The sequence below is a fragment of the Chiloscyllium punctatum genome, chromosome 12 (genome assembly GCF_047496795.1).
Source record: "Chiloscyllium punctatum isolate Juve2018m chromosome 12, sChiPun1.3, whole genome shotgun sequence".
Lineage (NCBI taxonomy): Eukaryota > Metazoa > Chordata > Chondrichthyes > Orectolobiformes > Hemiscylliidae > Chiloscyllium > Chiloscyllium punctatum.
The window spans coordinates 9,486,133-9,505,264 of record NC_092750.1 but is presented as its reverse complement, the minus strand read 5'-3'; the positions used below and the strand labels follow the sequence as shown (position 1 = coordinate 9,505,264).

Genomic DNA, 19,132 nt, shown 5'->3' with positions numbered 1-19,132 from the left:
TATGGAATGAGCTGCCAGAGGAAGTGGTGGAGGCTGGTATGATTGCAACATTTAAGAGGCCTTTAGATGGGTATATGAATAGGAAGGGTTTGGAGGGATATGGGCCGGGTGCTGACAGGTGGGACTAGATTGGGTTGGGATATCTGGTCGGCATGGATGGGTTGGCCCGAAGGGTCTGTTTCCATGTTGTACATCTCATGACTCTATGACCCATAATTGTGTGTGTGAAAATCTGGTGGATGCTGAGGGTCAAAGGTAAATGGGAGGTGGACTGGCTCCCAGCCTCCAGATTCTAGTTTAAGCCCTATCTGGTGACATCAAAATAAATCACATTTGGTAAATTATTTTCTTTTTGGTCTCTGTAGTTTGATTGTACCAACACTCTGAATGATCAAATCCTGGAGAATGTCACTGTACAGATGGAACCCACAGAAGGTTACGAAGTACTGTGCTGTATTCCAGCAGCTACCCTATCCTATAATCAGCCAGGCATCTGTTACACGCTGGTGACGTTGCCAGAGGAAGATCCAGCAGCAGGTGAGGAAGCATTTGCAATTACCTGGAAAATGTTGCATTGTTGAGATATTGACGTAAGAGGTTTAAAAATTATGAGGGGCATAGCTAAGGTAAATTGCCAAGGCCTTCTCCACAGGATGGTTGGAGGCCAAAAACTAGAAGGCATAGGTTTAGGTGAGATCATCTGTTATTGCTATGTCAGGGTATGAAACATCGGCCTATATTTTGGGAATAAGTCCCTTGATCTTTCACTGAATAGTGTCTATGGCTATTTTACATCCAGTTAAGCAAGCCAGACAGATGGAACCTTGAGTTAATATTTCACCTGAACTTGGTACATTCAGCAATTCAGCTCCTCTTGGTGCTGCGATGGAGTGTCAATTTTGTGCTGAAGCCCTGGAAATACTATTTTAATACCAGAAATACCTTTCAATAAACAATTTAGCAGTGTAATTCTGCAGATCTGAAGAAAAGTCAATGGGGACTTGAAATATTAAGTCAGTTTTCTCTCCATAGATGCTACCAGATCTGGTGGGTTGCTCAAACAATTTCTGTTCTTATTTTTCAGATCTCTAGCATCCACAATTCTTGGTTCTATACTAGTAGCTTACTTGGTGTACACTAGGCTGTTTCTTAGTTAATTAAATACCTTTAGGTAGGTACAGTCTAAAATTGTTTTCATGCTCGCTTTAAAAACAAATCAGCTCAATTTCCTGGTCCAGTGTAGTTTGTGGAATCTCAGTTTTGACATGGGATTGTAGAGAGCTTCATAGATAAAAGCTGTTTAATCTTGAGCCATCTTAAAAGATAGAGGAAATACGAGAAAATGGCTTTTGAGTTTAAGCCACTTGTGTTTGTTTAGTCGAGTAGATTCTGCCTGGATTGTGCTGGCATTACTAATAGGGAATGCAGCCTCTCGGTATTTTGTTTTCTCAGTTTTGGAGTGCAGCTCTCAAACTTTCAATACTGCTTGCAAGTGGCCAGGAGTACAAGTACCCAGCCAGGTCTGTTCCTATTCCCCCGTAAGTTGCTGTTGTGTTGTCTGATTCTAGACTTCACAAGATACCTTACTCAACTCAACTGCATAGGAACCTCAGTAGAGTACTTGGGGAGACAGCAGTGCTGTGATAATGCCATTGGATTAGTAATCTGGAGGCCAACTCTGATACTCTGGATTACCAACACCAGAGCTGCTGGCAAATTGTGATTCATAAAGCTGGAATTGACATCTACTCTCTGTTACAATGGCCCTGAGAAATATTGAGACCATTCACTAAATCCTCCTTTGGGTAAGGAAACCTGCCGTACTTAACCTAGCCTAGACAGGCGGGAGGCTGGAAGAACACAGCAAGCCAGGTAACATCAGGAGGTGAAGAAGTCAATGTTTCAGGTGTAACCCTTCTTCAGGAGAGTACTTAACTAGTCTGGCCTTCAAGACCTACTGCAATGTGGACAAAGTCAGAAGTCACATGACACCAGGTTATCGTCCGACGGTTTCATTTGAGATGGCAAGCTTTCGGAGTGCTGCTCTGTTGTCAGGTGAAATCCTAACACTTGCCTGACAAAGGAGCAGTGCTTCAAAAGCTTGTGATTTCAAATTAACCTGTTAGACTATAACCTAGTGTTGTGTGACTCCTGACTTTGACCACTCCATTCCAACACCAGAACCTTTGTCATCGCTGCAATGGGGGTGACTTTATTTGTTACCCTCTGAAACTCAGCTCAAGGGTATTTAGGATAGGCAACAAATGTTGGCCTAGCTGGTGACACACTCATCCGCTGAAGGAAAAAGAAACACTTCTGTTTCCTGATATCTGTCATCCTCCAGCCTGTAAAGGAGGGCCAGCCCCTTGTTGAATTACAGGAAGTGGTTCTACTGCGACCTGTGAAATTGGTTGTGTGTGGGACCTGTGTGTTACCACGGTGGCGGGGAGGCACTGTCCACAGCATTTCTTTCCTGGCCACGCATGTCATTGCTCTTTTCTACAGGGAGCACTTATCCCAGAAATCCTGAGTTAGGACCTTGGCTGTCAGTATTCCAATTCTCAACAACTAGACCAGCTGAGGCTGCTGGTTCAAATCCGATACCCCAATGCCCCAGCCTCTCAGGAGAACCATATTAGGCAATCTAGCGTGTTCCATCATTCCATTGTATCAAGCTGATAATTCCATTTCCCCACCTTGACATGCTTGCCCAACAAAAATCTGTCTTTCCCAATGTTCAGCTTGGCTATGTGCAGAAAAACAAGGAAATGTGTTCTGAACTCACATGGGGGCTATGGGTAATCTTGCCTTGAAAGACTTAGAATTGGCACTGAAGAAGTCACGGCAGGCCTGTTGACATTTGAAGATCTAAGCTGTTAAATATGCAGTGCCCATGTATTCCATGCAGTGTTAGGATGTTGTGGCAGACACCAGAGTTAACTCTTGCCATTTTGCCTCCCTTCCTCAATGTATGAGTGTGATGTGTTTCTTCCAAGTCCTGTCTGTACTTGCAGCTCATTCCTTTCTCTGCTTTTAGTGTCCTGTACGTTTAGCTGTACCTTAAAGTTCACCGTGAAAGACTGTGACCCCAACACGGGAGAGGCTGATGAAGAGGGTTATGAAGATGAATATGTGGTAAGTGGAACTGAACCAATTTGTCCGGATGAGTCCGATGCACTGTATCTTAGGGAAGCAATAGAAGGAAAGTCTTTTGTTTCATGTAGAACCTTTCAAGACCTCCGGATGTCTCATTTTGTTACAGGCAATTTGTACACAGCAAGATCCAGCTGACCAGATAATTTGTTTTAGTGATGATAACTTGACGGATATTTAATGGCCAAGACAATATAAGTAACATCCCTACTTTTCAGAAAAGTCGTGGAACTTTTTTTAAGTTTTCACTGGTGGGGCCAGATGGGGGATGCCCTGTTCATCGGAAAGATAGCCTTTTCCCCATTACAGGGCTCCCTTAGTACACAGGGTGACTGGTTGAGATTGATGAAGAAAACTGGACTGGTCAGATAGTAGCAAGTGGTGAACTGAATTCAATCCAGACAAGTGTGAGGTGATGCCTTTGAGAGAGGCAATCGGGACAAACTAATATAGTATAAATGGTAGGATGCTGAAAATATATCTGAACAGAGACCACTTGGACTGCATGCACACAGACCATTGAAAGCAGGTAGACAGGTCAGTGGTAAGCTGGTTAAGAAGGCGTACTAACCATGGTATTGGGTACAAGAGTAAGGAGGTCAGACCAGAACTGTGTACAATTATAGCTTGGCCACAGTTCCCATCGTCCTATTTCAGGAAGGATGTTATCGTAGTCATGAGCGTAGAGAAAGGGTATAGAGGAGATTTACCAGGATGTTTTCGGGACTGGCACATTTTAACAATGACAAAGGATTGCATCGGTGAGGATGTATCCTTGAGAACAGAAAAGGATGAGGGTATGGTATTACGAGGAGATTTAATTGAGGTGGATACAGTTGTGAGGCTGGGAGAGATTGAATGGAAGTGACCCATTTCCCTCAGCAGGTCAATAACCAGCTAGCTTAGATTTAAAATAATTGGTGGAAGCATGAGAAAGAAGTTGAAAAAATCTTTGACTCCAATGGTAGTGGCAATCTGGGATTTGCTGTTTAAAATGGTGACATTTAAAAAAAACAAATAACTAATTGGCTCTGTGCGTAAAATGCTGTAACCTACATTCCTATTTTGGAAATAGAACCAGCCTGACTCAAGATTGTAATGCATACAAACTCTAACCTCACACCTTTAATGTATTGTCTGAGCTGAGATGTCACTTTTTTTTATAAAACCTTAAGTTATCTTAGGAATGTGACTTGAAAGAAGTTCTTGGATTTACATATTAATGAATGGAAACCTGCAACCCCATTCTAAAAGATGAAAGACTTAACAGCAATCTAGGTTTGTTCAATATATCACTGTGTATGACACTGCAATCTCTTGCTATAAATTCTGTGTCCTATGATCTTACTCCACTAGCTACCTGATTACGGAGCAGCACTCTGAAAACTTGTACTTCTAAATAAACCTGTTGGTCTATAACCTGGTGTTGTGTGATTTTTGTTTTAACTTTGTCCATCCCAGTCCAACACCAGCACCTCCACATCACGGCAACCTGCATAGTTATTGACCAAGAGCTAGAGTGTGAGATTACATGGTAACTTATTTTCAGTTAGTACAGACTCAAAGAGCCATAAGACATAGGAGTGGAAGTAAGGCCATTCAGCCCATCGAGTCCACTCCACCATTCGATAATGGCTGATGGGCATTTCAACTCCCACTTACCCGCACTCTCCCCGTAGCCCTTAATTCCTTGTGAGATCAAGAATTTATCAATCTCTGCCTTGAAGGCATTTAATGTCCCAGTCTCCAAATAGCCTTATTGTGTGCCAGGAATGTTCTATACCTCTGTTTAACCTTGAACTCGAGTCTGGTGTATACTTGACTCCCCAATGCAAATGCTGTGAGGAGAGTGCACAGTAAATTGAAAAGTATCGCTTCTGCCACAAGTGCCAATAATCCAGCCATTTGAAGACAGGTGGTGTCTGAAAACAAGATTTGTTTTTAAGCAGGCAACATTTGACTTTTTCTCCTCATTGATATCTTTTGTCTAACTGCATGGTTAGGAAATTCCTTGGAGGTGTTCCTACCCCTCTGCTGACACCTCATTGACCTGCAGTGTTGACCCCTGTTTATCTGGATTAACAAAGCTTTGGCTACACTTTGGCAAAGTAATACTGGCAAATCTGAAGCAGCCCCAGAGAAGCTCCTGCGTCATCTTGCAGCATTGTCTCTTTCTTTCAACACTTGACTCACATATCCTCGCCACTGTACTCACAATGGCATCCAGAATCCTGCAGCAATTTGAACGTGACTGAGTTTGTGTGAACGAGACAAGATGCCACAGACACCTCTGCTCAAAGCCTGCTTTATTTTGTCTTCTGTCTCAGCTGGAAGATGTGGAGATCACAGTGGCAGATCACATCCAGAAAGTCCTGAAACCAAACTTCAGCGCTGCTTGGGAGGAAGTGGGATCTGAATTTGAGAAGGAGGAGACCTTTGCCCTGTCCAGCATGAAAACACTTCATGGTTAGTGGTAACCAGTGGTTAGCATATGTAACACTGACCTGTATGTAGCACCGTTAATTAGTAATGTTCAGCACCGTGACTGGATTGTAACAAAACCTTCTTGTTCCAAGTCGTTGTGGCAGAATGAGACTTGCAGTTTTTGCAAAAGCTGCACTGTACTTGTGCCTCTGCTGAATTTGCCCCCCCCATCCTGGGGCAACCCCCTCCCTGCCTCCCACACCCTGGTCCTGGGGTGTTTTCCCATCCCGAGAAATACTTTGTTGACTGCTTGTGGTCTTTAGTATCCCGCAGTAAATGTCGTGCCATTGAGTGGGTCATGACTTGCTTTTGGGATTCGGTCATTTGGATTAGGCTGTCAACATTAGTGGGTAGCTGAGTACAGGCCAGTAGCCACCTTCTAAACCTTGCTGTCCTTGTGTTTGCAGAGGCCGTGAATAATATTATTAACTTCCTGGGCATGCAGCCATGCGAGAGATCTGACAAGGTGCCAGAGAATAAGAATTCTCACACACTCTATCTAGCAGGTAAGTTGGTCCCTTCCCCATCTCCAGGTGCCCACCCAGTGATGGTCAGTTTTGACTGGGATGTTGTGAGCATATTGATGCCCCAGTATCCCAGAGATGTGTTTCTGGTGGGTGTCAGAGGTTCAGTCTTAGTTATTCTTTATTTGCCTTCCCAAGGCTGAACATTGATGTCTGTCGGCAATTTGTTTATGTTGTAAAATACCGTCCTCATTGTATGCTGCTTGGGTTCTTGTAAAATGAAAATGGTGGCTCCGTGTGTTTTTGCTGGCCATTGCTGGCGTTCGTTGCCTCTCCTTCATTGCCCTGATCTGGATGCTGCGCTCGGCCACTAACGTGGGAAGCTATGTAGCAACAAGTCAGGGAGCACTTGGAGTAAAGAGGATAGATGGGAATTTGAGGCACAAGCACATCCTGCATGACCTTAGTGAATGGTGGGTCAGGGTTGAATACCTACTCCTGCTCCACTTCCAGTCTCATAGAGGTCAACGTGAGTAGCTCACCTTCTGTAAAGTGACCCAGGTTTGACTGCTTCACCATTCATTTTACTGAAAACAAATTTCTATTTCTGGATTTTTTTTTAAACACAGATTTTCAGACTGTTCCTTTTGGAATTAAAGTCGACTTGTGAACATAGCTACTTTGCTCCTGCACTCTTCCTTTGACTTAAATAGCATTGCGAGGGTGGGTTTGGTTGTGGTTCTTTTATGGAAATGCCTTCTAGCGTAATCTGGAAGCACTGACCTGGTACGCAGACACCCGAAACAAGGCATTTCTGGGCTATCTCAGTAAACACCCACAGCCGTACATGACGCACAGTCACTCCCCTGCTCTCTGCTCAGCCTCTGCCATCGCTGGCTGGAGCCTTTATCTTTACCCTGGTGATGTCAGCGTCTGGGTGTTGATGTACCCTTTCCAAAGTCCCCAGCACCATCCCAAATTTGTAAGAATGCAAACGTCCGCTAGTGTCTGACTCCTAAGTGGCAAAAGTGAGGACTGCAGATGCTGGAAACCAGAGTTTAGCTTAGAGTGGTGCTGGAAAAGCACAGTATCCTGCTCCTCGGATGCTGCCTGACCTACTGTGCTTTTCCAGCACCACTCTGATCTAAACTCTGACTCGTAAGAGCCTAAACTGGGCCCTGTACATTTTCTGCAGTGTTATAGTTTGGATTTTGCTTTGCGTCTTGCTTACATGATACCTTTTAAATCTCTTTGGTCTTCTGGGAGTCCATCTGGTGGGAGTCACATGTGCTCAGGGATGGTGATAGAGGATGGGGTTGTTTAAAGCACTATCTGTAATAACTGCATCACTTGACATAGTAATGCCTCATATGATGCCAGTCCCTATGTTCTAATGAGTTGGGTCCTGTAGGTTTGACTGAATGAGGGTGGTTTACATTGAAATGTAGAAAGTAGGATCAGAAATCGACCATTCAGCCCTTCGAGCCTGCGCTGAGATACCTGCTCCACCATTCAGTATGTTTGTGACTGAGCATTCAACTCAGTCCCCTGTTCCCACTATCTCCTTGTTCCCTTTGATCCCTTTAGTGCTAAGAACTATATCTAACTTCTCCCTGAAAACATTGTGTTTTGGCTTCAACTGTTGACAGAGAATTCCACAGGCTCACCACTCCCTGGGTGAAGAAATTTCGACCTCAAAAATGGCCTATCCCATATTCTTAGACTGTGACCCTTGGTTCTGGACTCCCTAGGTCCACACTGTTTGATTCCTGTCCTCATTACTGATGGTTTTATCCACCCTGTCTGACATTTCTCATATCCCTTTTTTGCTGCATTAAGCTTCTAACAGTACATTAAGGCAAATTGTAGGAGCTGGAATCAGGTGTTAGCCTGATTGAGGTGTAATAGTGGTGAGGGAATGCCCAGTTCCCTTTAAGGAGAGGTGATTTCTTTCTGCTGCCACTCCTTATGGCCAGAGTTATTGAGTTTAGGGACCGACTGGAATAGAATTTGAATTCTGTCCCTCTTAGATTAGATTAGATTAGATTACTTGCAGTGTGGAAACAGGCCCTTCGGCCCAACAAGTCCACACCGCCCCGCTGAAGCGCAACCCACCCATACCCCTACATCTACCCCTTACCTAACACTACGGGCAATTTAGCATGGCCAATTCACCTGACCTGCACATCTTTGGACTGTGGAAGGAAACAGGAGCACCCAGAGGAAACCCACGCAGACACGGGGAGAATGTGCAAACTCCACACAGACAGTCGCCTGAGGCGGGAAATGAACCCGGGTCTCTGGCGCTGTGAGGCAGCAGTGCTAACCACTGTGCCACCGTGCTGCCCACGTCATTAGTATGCAGTCCACCAGATTGCCAGGCTATACTATTGCATATTTCCAGGAAACTTGGTAAGAGTCTGCAAGGTACTTACTGTTGGATGTCCTGGGTGTCAAAATAACCTGAATGTTATTACTAATCACTTCCAGCACTGACACTAACAGAGGAGAGGGAGTAAGCCACTGAGATGTTTCAATCTATGATCTCAACTTCACTTTCCTATCTGTACTCCAAATCCTTGACTCCCCTGTTAGTCAAAAATCTATTTAACTCTTGTCTTTAAACTTCCTGCCTGTAAGTCAGTGGAAGCCAAGTCATAGAGATGTACAGTACGGAAACAGACCCTTCAGTCCAACTCATCCATGCTGACCAGATATCCCAAATTAATCTAGTTGCATTTGCCAGCATTTGGCCCATATCCCTCCAAACCTTACCTATCCATGTACCCATCCAGATGCCTTTTAAATGCTGTTATTGTACCAACCTTCACCAGAGGAAGGGTTTAGAGGGATATGGGCCAAGTGCTGGCAAGTGGGACTAGATTGGGTTGGGATATCTGGTCGGCATGGATGGGTTGGACCGAAGGGTCTGTTTCTGTGCTGTACGTCTCTATGACTGTATGACTTCCTCTGGCAGCTCATTCCATTCACGCACCGCTCTCTGTGTGAAAAAGTTGCCCCTTAGGTCTCTTTTATATCTTTCCCTTCTCACCCTAAACCTATGCCCTCTAGTTCTGGACTCCCTGACCCCAGGGAAAAGACTTTGTCTGTTTATCCTATCCACGCCCCTCTTGATTATTGTAAACCAATGGAATGAAAGGTTATCTGGAGTGGGGTGGGAGGGGAGTGATGTGGTGGGGAGGTTTGCAGATTTGAAGTTTAAGTTGAGGTGAGAAGGAATGAAAAATAATGAAATTCTGTGCATGAGCACCTCTCTCCACTTCACCTGGCGAAGGAGGAGTGCTCTGAAGGCCCATGATTTTAAATAAATCTGTTGGATTAGAACCTGGTGTCGTGAGGTTTCTGACTTAAGAATTAAAAGGTATGTCGATGGGTGAGATGAAGTCTAATGGAGGAAATTGACTGTGTGTGTATAAATACCATAGAATGGCAGGTTCTTGGGCTGATCCTTCTGTAAGACCTCAACATCCCCCCCCCAAAACAACATTGAGCATGGCCAAATGACCTCTCTTGATCCCTAGGAATGACGTTTCCTTCTCCCATTTCAGGTGTTTTCCGTGGAGGTCATGACCTCCTCGTACGGGCCCGGCTCGCCCTGATGGACGGAGTGACGATGCAAGTGACCGCGCGCAGCAAGGACGAGGTTCCCGTCGACGTCATCATGGCCTCTGTCGGTTAGATTCTTCTGTGAAGAAAACACTAGCCGCACTCTCGCTGCCCGGGCTGGGTGAGAGATTTCTATGGGAACGCCGTGACTCGTTAATTTTATTGCTAATTATGGGGGAAAGACGACTGAGCTTGCTTCAGTGATGCAAAAATAGATGCTGCTGTTGGATCTTTTGCATCTGCAAGCAGGTTTATAAAATGATTACTTGTAATAATATCTGATTAATCTTAGGAAATATCTGGACAATACCAACAAATCAGAATGAATTTTAAATACCCTTCACGCCTATGAGGACTTGTTACATTACACATGTATAATGCACAAAATGTAGTATGGAACACAGGGGCAATAAATTTTCTTCCTCCCCCACCCCTGTCTGCGATTTGTTGAATAAAAAGGCTTTTGTTATTCCAATTTCTGTTCGCATCATTTTGGATTTGCTGCCCACTGGGACAACTAAAAAAACTTTCAAAAGGATTCCTATCCCCTGTACAATCTGAAATTCCCTTTCCCGGCTGTCGGCAGGTTTTTAGATTAGATTAGATTAGACTTAGTGTGGAAACAGGCCCTTCGGCCCAACAAGTCCACACCGACCCGCCGACGCGCAGCCCACCCATTCCCCTACATTTACCCCTTGCCTAACACTATGGGCAATTTAGCATGGCCAATTCACCTGACCCTGCACATCTTTGGACTGTGGGAGGAAACCGGAGCACCCGGAGGAAACCCACGCAGACACGGGGAGAACGTGCAAACTCCACACAGTCAGTCACCTGAGGCGGGAACTGAACCCGGATCTCTGACGCTATGAGGCAGCAGTGCTAACCGCTGTGCCACCGTGCCGCCCACCTTGGTTCTTGGGCAGTTTGAGGCGGACATTCATTGTTAGCTGAAGTCCATATTTTGTGGGGATTGTATTGTGACTCAGTGGTTAGCACTGCTGCCTCTCAGCACCAGGGACCTGGGTTTAATTCCAGCCTCTGGTGACTGACTGTCTGGAGTTTGTACATTCTCCTCGTGTCTGCGTGAGTTTCCTCCCACAATCCGAAGATGTGCAGTTTGATGGATTGTCCGTGCTAAATTGCTCATAGTGTCCAGGGATGTTCACGCAGGGTTATAAGATAGGGGGGGTGGGTCTGGGTGGGTGCTCTTCAGAGGGTCAGTGTGGACTCGATGGACTGAATAGCCTGCTTCTGCACTGTAGAGATTCTATGAATAATCAGTAGGGCCTGGTCTGTGTGTTCTTCTCTTCATTCTTCCTCTTCCTTTCTCGTTCCCCTGGCTCCAGCCCCACACCATCACTTGCTTGTCTTGGGAGGGTGCTGCGGTGGAACAGAGGCCAGTAGAGAAACCATCCCAGTTGCAGTCACATTCAGGTGATCCAAAATACATGGCTGTGGCGAGTGCTTCCTCAGGACAGCCATTCCTGAGCAGCACTCTGTTGCTCTCGTTCTCTGTCTCCAATTCTTTCCCCCCCCCCACCCCCCCGCCTCCCAAATCTCTACCAATGGTACTCCCATGTGTTGTTGTATTCTGTCACTGATGAATCCTGTGCTTGTTGTAAGTGTTGGTCTATTTCTGGTTTCATGAATGCAGCTCGGGCTGTGCAATCAATGCTCCACAATCATACTGAACAATGAGTTGATTACTATACCTAATATGTTTATGTGACCCTACCTGTTCCATTCCCCTGCTTCCTGTGGCACACATTACATTTAATTTTCTCAGTGGGGAATCTGCTGCTGAGCAATCTTATAATTCCTAATTTTCCTCACCCGTGCATTAAGAAGAGTATATCCTTTTCCAAATTACAATCCAGCCCTGATAGTATAACTGTGAAATTACTGTTGCAGATGAATTGCAGCAGATTCTGCTGTCAGCTCGATTTTATACATTGAAAGTTCCACAGTTCCTCGATGCGTGCAAATTGAGTTTTATTTCTGCAGTGCTGGTCAGTCAGCAGGTGAAATATGTTAATGCTGAGTTTGAGGTCTGGGAAGTGGACAATTGGTATTACTGAGCCAGCACTCTGAACAAACTTTGTCTCCGAATATCTTTAACGATTGAAGCTGTATGTTTTAGCATGGGATGCACTTTTAGGGGTGTAAGTATCACTGGCAAGGCACACATTCATTATAAACAAAAACAGAAATCGCTGGAAAAGCTCAGCAAACCCGGGAGCATCTGTGGAGAGAAATCGGAGGCAACATTTTGGGTCGAATGGCCGTTCTTCAGAATCCCAGCATTTATTATCCTTGAAGATATATCGCGGGCTGTTTTGGGAATCACTGTAGTGTGTGTAGTGAAGGCATTTCCACAATTCAGTTAGGAAGCAGTTTGGTTTCCAGGATTTTGACCCGATAACAGCAAGCTATTGACAAGGTGGATTACTGAGAGACTTTGAAGGGAACTGGGGGGACGATTGGTCAGATAAAAACAAAGTACAGTGTCAATCTAAAATACAAGCCAAGTGATAGAGAAATTCGGCAGCTCTGGGAGCATTTGCAGATAGAGCGACCGAGTTAAAGTTTTGTGTTCTGGAGTAATATCGGACTCAAAACCTTAACTCTCTTTTTCTCTCTCACGTAGAATCTGTTTGATTTTGGAGGTGACTGCTGGTCTGTACCTGTTGGCCCCCTCCTCCTCCAAGGAGATACATTTACCAGTTCGGTCAGTCCTTTCAAATAGTCGTCTGTGCACTCTGCATCCCGGCGGTTTTGTGGAGGCAGTGAATGAGGTTTTAACTTCCTGGGCCTGACTGGGCTTCTTGGAGTCTTTCTACACCCAGTGTTGTAGGATCATACAGCACAGAAACATACCTTTCAGTCCACATGCTGTCCATGCTCCCAAACTAAACTAATCCCACCTGCCTACGCTTGGCCCATATCCCTCCAAATGTATCTTACTCATGAACGTATCCAAATGTCTTTTAAATGTTGTAACTGTACCCACATCTACCACTTCCTCTGGAAGTTCAATCCGCACAAGAACCACACTCTGTGTAAAAAGGTTGCCTCTTTTTAAAATCTTTCTCCTCTCACTTTAATGTGCCCTCCAGTTCTGTACTACCCCACCCTAAGGAAAAGACTCTCGTCATTCATCTTATCTGCACACCCCTCGTGATTTTATAAACCTCAGTAAGGTAACCTCTCAACCTCTTGTGAAAAACTGTCCCCTTCCCCCAGCCTTTCCAGTCTATTTTTATATCTCAAATTCTCCATACCCTGCAATGTCCTGAACTCCCTCCAGTTTAATAATATCCTTCGTATAACAGGGCGACTAGAACTACAAGGAGGAGGAAGTGAGGACTGCAGTTGCTGGAGATCAGAGCTGAAAAATGTGTTGCTGGAAAAGTGCAGCAGGTCAGGCAGCATCAAAAGAGCAGGAGAATCGATGTTTCGGGCATAAGCCTGAAGAAGGGCTTATGACCAAAATGTCGATTCTCCTGCTCCTTCGATGCTGCCTGACCTGCTGTGCTCGACTAGAACTGCACTCAGTACTCCAGAAGAGGCCTCACCAACATCCTGTACAACTTCAACATGATTCCCAACTCCTATACTCCAAAATGTCTGAACAATGACCTTTTTTACCTTCTTAACTACCTTTGTCTGCATGTGATGCAAATTCCAAAGAATTATGTACCTGAACCCTGAGGGAGCTTCTGCTACTCTACCCAGGACCCGTCCATTAATTGAATAATATTATGTACCTACACTCATCCAAACTTCAAACATGTGTCAGGACAAAATCATGTTTCCTCAGTTCTAACTGCTGTGGCAACAAAAATGTATTTAAGCACATGCAATTGTTATTTTGTCCCCGCAGCGTGTTGGTTTGTGTCCAGATGTTTTGTCACCCTGTGAGGTAACATCATCAGTGCTCCTTCTGATGAAGTGTTGCTTTACTCCTCTGCTCATGATTTATCTGACCCGGTCTGTTATGGTGGGTTGTGTCGTTTCAGGTCATGCTCCGCGGTGCCTTGTATATAGGATCCATTTCTACGTGTCTGTTGATAGTGTGTCAGGTTGAGAAGCAGGCCTCGAGAAATTCCAGTGCGTGTCTTTGGTTAGCTTGTCCCACGATGGTTACATTATCCATGTCAAATCGATAGTCCTCCTTGTCCCAGTGTATGGAGATGAGAGAGAATTAGTCGTGTCGTTTTACTGCCAAATGATGTTCGTGTATTCCAATATCTAGTCTCCTTCCGGTCTATCTGCTGAGTGTTTCTGGCAGTCACTGCATGGAATTCTGTAAATAGTGTTGGTTCTGTATGTTACAGGCATATGGGGTCTTTTGTCCCTGACAGCAGTTGCTACAGTGTTGTTGTGGGTTTAAGTGAATATTGTACAGTGGAGATATGGATAATGATGGAAGGTTAAGTTTTCCTTCTATCGCACACCTGAGCACGAATCTCTTCTGTTTCTTCCCCTGATGTGTATAGGACGGATTTACAAGTTGATGGTCGACCTGTTTAACCATGATATGAACACCGCTTCCTTGACCAAGTCCTGGACTGTGACTTGAAACTAGAACTGGTTCAGATGCGCACTCATGAACCACTGTACCATGGGAACTCACTCTGTACTTGGGCAACACAAAGCATATGTAAAGTTGTGCAATGGTGGATATGGGCATAAGGATCTAATTAGTGTTTGGAGCCTGTTACACTTGTGCTAGCTCAGAGTAATAATTTCATGCCATTCCCCATTAAAATACTTCAAGAAATATTTTTCCTCTGTACTTTTGAAAAGCTATCCTTGATTGTGCTTCCATCTGTGTTTCTAACAATCCTTTTAAAAAGAATGAATCACCTACAATTGAACATTTTAATCTCCTATTTACTGACTCAGTGACCAGAGAAAATATTTCTGCCTGTTGCCTGTTTCTCTCAATGAAACTGATTATAATTCCACTCAAATGAAAAGACAGCCATTTTTCAGTCTGTCCAATGGCACTTCCTGTAAAATTAGTCAAATCCTGAGGTGAAAATTTCTATAAATTCCTGATCTTTGTAGGCTGTTGAGGTCAATGTGAACTGGTGAATCAATTGATCACACTCTAAACGACTGTCCCAATCACTTGTGGCTCAATTAGTAGTGTGACATCTCTGAAATGCACATGTAATCTATCTGACACACTTTGTACCGCATTGAGGGAGCACTGCATTGTCAGAATCACCATTATTTGCTGAGATGTTAAACCAAGTCTCCTTTTTTCAGGTGATTGTAAAGGCTAGCATTTCAAGAAGCAACAATGTTCTTTTGAGTGTCTGGGCCATATTGATCTTTTAGTGCCTAAGGTGGCAGATTATCTTGTCATTTATCACCTTGCTGTTTGTGAGAGCTTGCTGACTGGAAATTGGGTGTCTCCTTCATTAAGAAATTACCCCTGTTTCAAGTGTTTCTGTCTGGGATGCAAGTGGTGTTATGAAAAGTAGGATAGAAAAGCAGGTCTTTCCCCCTCGATAGAATTTGAGCTCAGCTTAGTTAGGTGGATGCAGTGACTTCAACAATGCAGGTTCAATTCCTGCACCCGCAGAGGTTACCATGTAGGTCCTGTCTTCTCAACCTCATCCCTCACCTGAGGCATGGGAAACCTCAGGCTAAACTCACCACCAGCCATCTCACTGTAACAAGAGAGCAGGACTATGGTTCACGTAGGCCATGGTGATTTAACCAAGAGACTTTCTAATCTACCTGCTCGGCGATGCTATTCCACACCTCTGGAGCAGATGGGATCTGAACTTAGAGTCAAAATAAAACTGCAGCTGCTGGAATCCAAGGTTGACTAACAGCAAGTCTGCCGTGTTCTCCCAGGGATCTGACCGTAGGCCTCCTGGTCCAGAGGTACACAACCACTGCACAATGAGAATCCCCAACCACTTTTTAATCCTGTGTGCAAATTAATCTAGAGCCAATCTTAGACTCAGTCTGAGCAGAGTCTGATGATTATTTTGAAGTGCGGAGGTTTTCTGTACTCAGGGGATGTAAAACAGCATGGGGCTGGATGGTCTGAGATGGATTTGGAAGATCTGGTATACAGAGGGCTTGCTTTCAGCAAAGCTTACAGATGAAGCTGGTGTCATCAAGACTTTGCCTGACTTTCTAGTCTTATAAAGTATTGCCTTGATGCAAGTTTATACATTGGCCTTTGGGATTTTCTGAATCTGTTTTAAAGTATGTCAGAGGTGTAACAGACTGGTCACAGAGCTGAATGTTATCAGGAGAGGAGAGTGTGAAGTAGAAGGGTTTAAGCAAACAAAATCCCAAAAGGGGGGGTTGCAGGAAGATTGTGAAAGACACCAAGGGATATGTGGATAGTGTGGAGAAAGACCAAGGAGGTAGAAACATTGAAAACAGCAACTGAAGTAGGCTACTCAGCCCTTCAAACCTGCTCCACCCTCCCATAAGAAATAGAAACTAGAGTAGGCTACTGGGTCCCTAGAGCCTGCTGCACTATTCCTCAAGGTAAAAACAAGGACTGCAGATGCTGGAAACCCGAGTCTGGATTAGAGTGGTGCTGAAAAAGCACAGCAGGTCAGGCAGCATCCAAGGAACAGGAAAATCGACGTTTCGGGCAAAAGCCCTTCATCAGGCAACGTTCCTCATCTCCACTTTACGACATGACCCTTGCTGATCAAGAATCTCTCTGTCTCAACCTTAAATATACACAAGAGCTCTGTCCCCACAGCTCTCTGTGGCAAGGTGTTCCAAAGACCCTGAACCCACAGAATATTTTTCTCCTCATCTCAGTCCACACTTGGCAGCCCTGGGTACTGAGACTATACCCTGGGTCCTCAGCTTTTTGTAATTTATAGAAAAGATTTGGATGTGAATATTGGAAGTATGGCTAGTAAGTTTGCCGATGACAATAAAATAGGTGGTGTAGTGGACAGTGAAGAAGGTTAGCCCCAGACTACAACAGGACCTTGGTCAGATGGAGTTTCAGTTCCATAAATCTGAGGTGTTGCATTTTGGTAAGACAAACCAAAATTTTGGCAGGACTTACACGGTTAATAGAAGGGGAGTGTTGGCGAGAAAGGGACCATGAGGTATAGGGGAATAGTTCCTTGAAGGTTACTAACTTCTGAGAAAAATAAATGGAAATGGTATCACCCACCTTAACAGACCAAGACACACAAATAGAAAGCAGGACAGAACGCCAGCGCTTCATTGGAGACTCATTGATGATGTCACTTAACATGGTGATGAAATGTCTGAAAACAAACATGTCATCTCAGCGAGTGAACTTACAAACTAGGATCACTGAGCTGTAAAGACCAGGCAGGTTTTGCATTCCATAGCCTGAGAAAGACAGAACTGGAGGAAGGGGGAAGAGAGTCATAGTCATAGCGTGGAAACACACCCTTCGGTCCAACTCTTCCATGCTGACCAGATATCCTGAATTAATCTGGTCCCATTTGGCTCATATCCCTCTAAACCCTTCCTATTCATATACCTATCCACATGCCTTTTAAATGTTGTAATTGTACCAACCTCCACCACTTTCTCTGGCAGCTCGTTCCATACACACACCACCCTTTATGTGAAAACATTGCCTCTTAGTCCTCTCTCACCTTAAACCTATGCTATCTAGATGTCCCACTGCCTCTCAAGGTCATGCTCATTTGGTGTGGACTGGGGAGTGGGGAAGAATAGGGAATCATACAGGACTAAAGAGAGCTTTTAGCTCATTCAATCTGCACAGACAAAAAACTCCATCAACAGTCATCAAACTTTCCAGCACTTAGTCATAGAGATGTGCAGCACAGAAACAGACCCTTCAGTCCAACTTGTCCATGCTGATCAGATATCCTAAATTAATCTTGTCCCATTTGCCAGTACTTGGCCCCTATCCCTCCAAACCCTTCCTATTCATATACCCATCCAGATGCCTTCTAAATGTTGTAATTGTACCAGCCTCCACCACTTCCTCTGGCAGCTCATTCCATACACATACCACCCTCTGTGTGAAAAGTTTGCCCTTTTGGTCTCTTTTAAATCTTTCCCATCTCACCTTAAACCTAGTTCTGGACTGCCCAAGTCAGAGAAAAGACCTTTTCTCTTTATCTTCTCCACGCCCCTCGTGATTTTATAAACCTCTATAAGGTCACCTCTCAGTCTCGGATACTCCAGGGAAACAGCCCCAGCTTATTCAGCCTCTCCCTAGAGCACAAACCCTCCTCACAATCTTGAAGAGATTTACAGAACTGCACTTCCATAAACAGAGACAAAATATATGCATGAAATAAAAACGAAGTGCTGGAGAAACTCAGCTGGTCTGGCAGCATTTGTGGAGAGAAAAACAGTTAATATTTGGGGTCCAGTAACACTTGGTTAGAAAGGGCTCGATGTTAACTTTGTGTCTCTTCCCACAGATACTGCCAAACCTGCTGAGTTTCTCCAGCATTCTCTGCTTTTCACGGCAGACTTCCAGTGTCTGCCGTTTGTTGTTTTATTTAAGAATGAAATGTTTGCTGTAGATGAGACAGTGAGCAAGTTTTAGTCACTGCTGGGAAGATGATAGTTTACTCCAGGAATCCAGAACGTCAAAACAAAAAAAGCTGCCTCAAAATCTACCACAACTGAATCTAATTGTTTACTGCTTTCTCTGAGCTAACAGCTCATTAAAGCCTTGTGCTAAATCTTGTTCTGTATTAATTCTACATCTCCTGCTGCTTCAGTTAATTTATTGGAGGACCAGTAAAACCATCAGTTATCATTCTCTCAGGCTCCGAAGATCCCACCTGTTTCTACTGCACACAGTAGACGCAGCATGCAGTAATCGTTTCATCTCACATCCTCCGATGGCCTCTTATCCTCCAGAGAGAGGGAACAGCATCCACCAACTCTCATCACTGACAGAAATTGAGCAGGGAAAGCGTTGAACTTAGCTGTGCTGCCTCGGGGACCTGGGTTCAAGTCCAGCCTCCAGTGATTGCCTATGTGGGTTTCCTCTGGGTGCTCCAGTTTTCATCCATAGTCCAAAGATGTGCAGGTTAAGTGAATTGGCTATGCTAGTGTTTTGGAATGTGTAGGTTATGTGCATCAGTCAGGGGTAAATGTAGGATAGGGAATAGGTCTGGGTGGGTTATTCTTCAAAGGGTCAGTGTGGACTTGTTGGGCCAAAGGGCCTGTCCCATACCGTAGGGATTCTGTAATAGAGTCCAGTAGTCAGGTGATAGTCATTGTTACAGTGCCTTTTCTTTCAATTTGTTAATTAAAATAGGAGTGTTCCCAGTGAAACCAGCATTTGCTGCTAAACTTCGAGATGGTGAAGGTGCTGCCTAGTTGAACCATTGCAGTCCCTGTGCTGTAGGTAGACGCACAATGCTGTTAGAGAG

At 44.6% G+C, this 19,132-nt stretch overlaps 1 protein-coding gene across 2 annotated transcripts in view; it reads left to right on the top strand.

Annotated features, from left to right (window-relative positions):
• The window catches only part of LOC140483589 (coatomer subunit gamma-1), a 74,641-nt gene extending 64,438 nt beyond the window's left edge, over positions 1-10,203 (top strand). For both annotated transcript variants that reach the window (XM_072581823.1, XM_072581822.1), the window contains exons 20-24: positions 366-537; positions 3,038-3,135; positions 5,481-5,619; positions 6,045-6,143; positions 9,671-10,203. In XM_072581823.1, coding sequence (XP_072437924.1) covers positions 366-537; positions 3,038-3,135; positions 5,481-5,619; positions 6,045-6,143; positions 9,671-9,801 — 639 coding nt within the window. In that variant the 3' untranslated portion in view covers positions 9,802-10,203. The remainder of the gene's footprint in view (positions 1-365; positions 538-3,037; positions 3,136-5,480; positions 5,620-6,044; positions 6,144-9,670) is intronic.
• Positions 10,204-19,132: the final 8,929 nt, after the last annotated feature.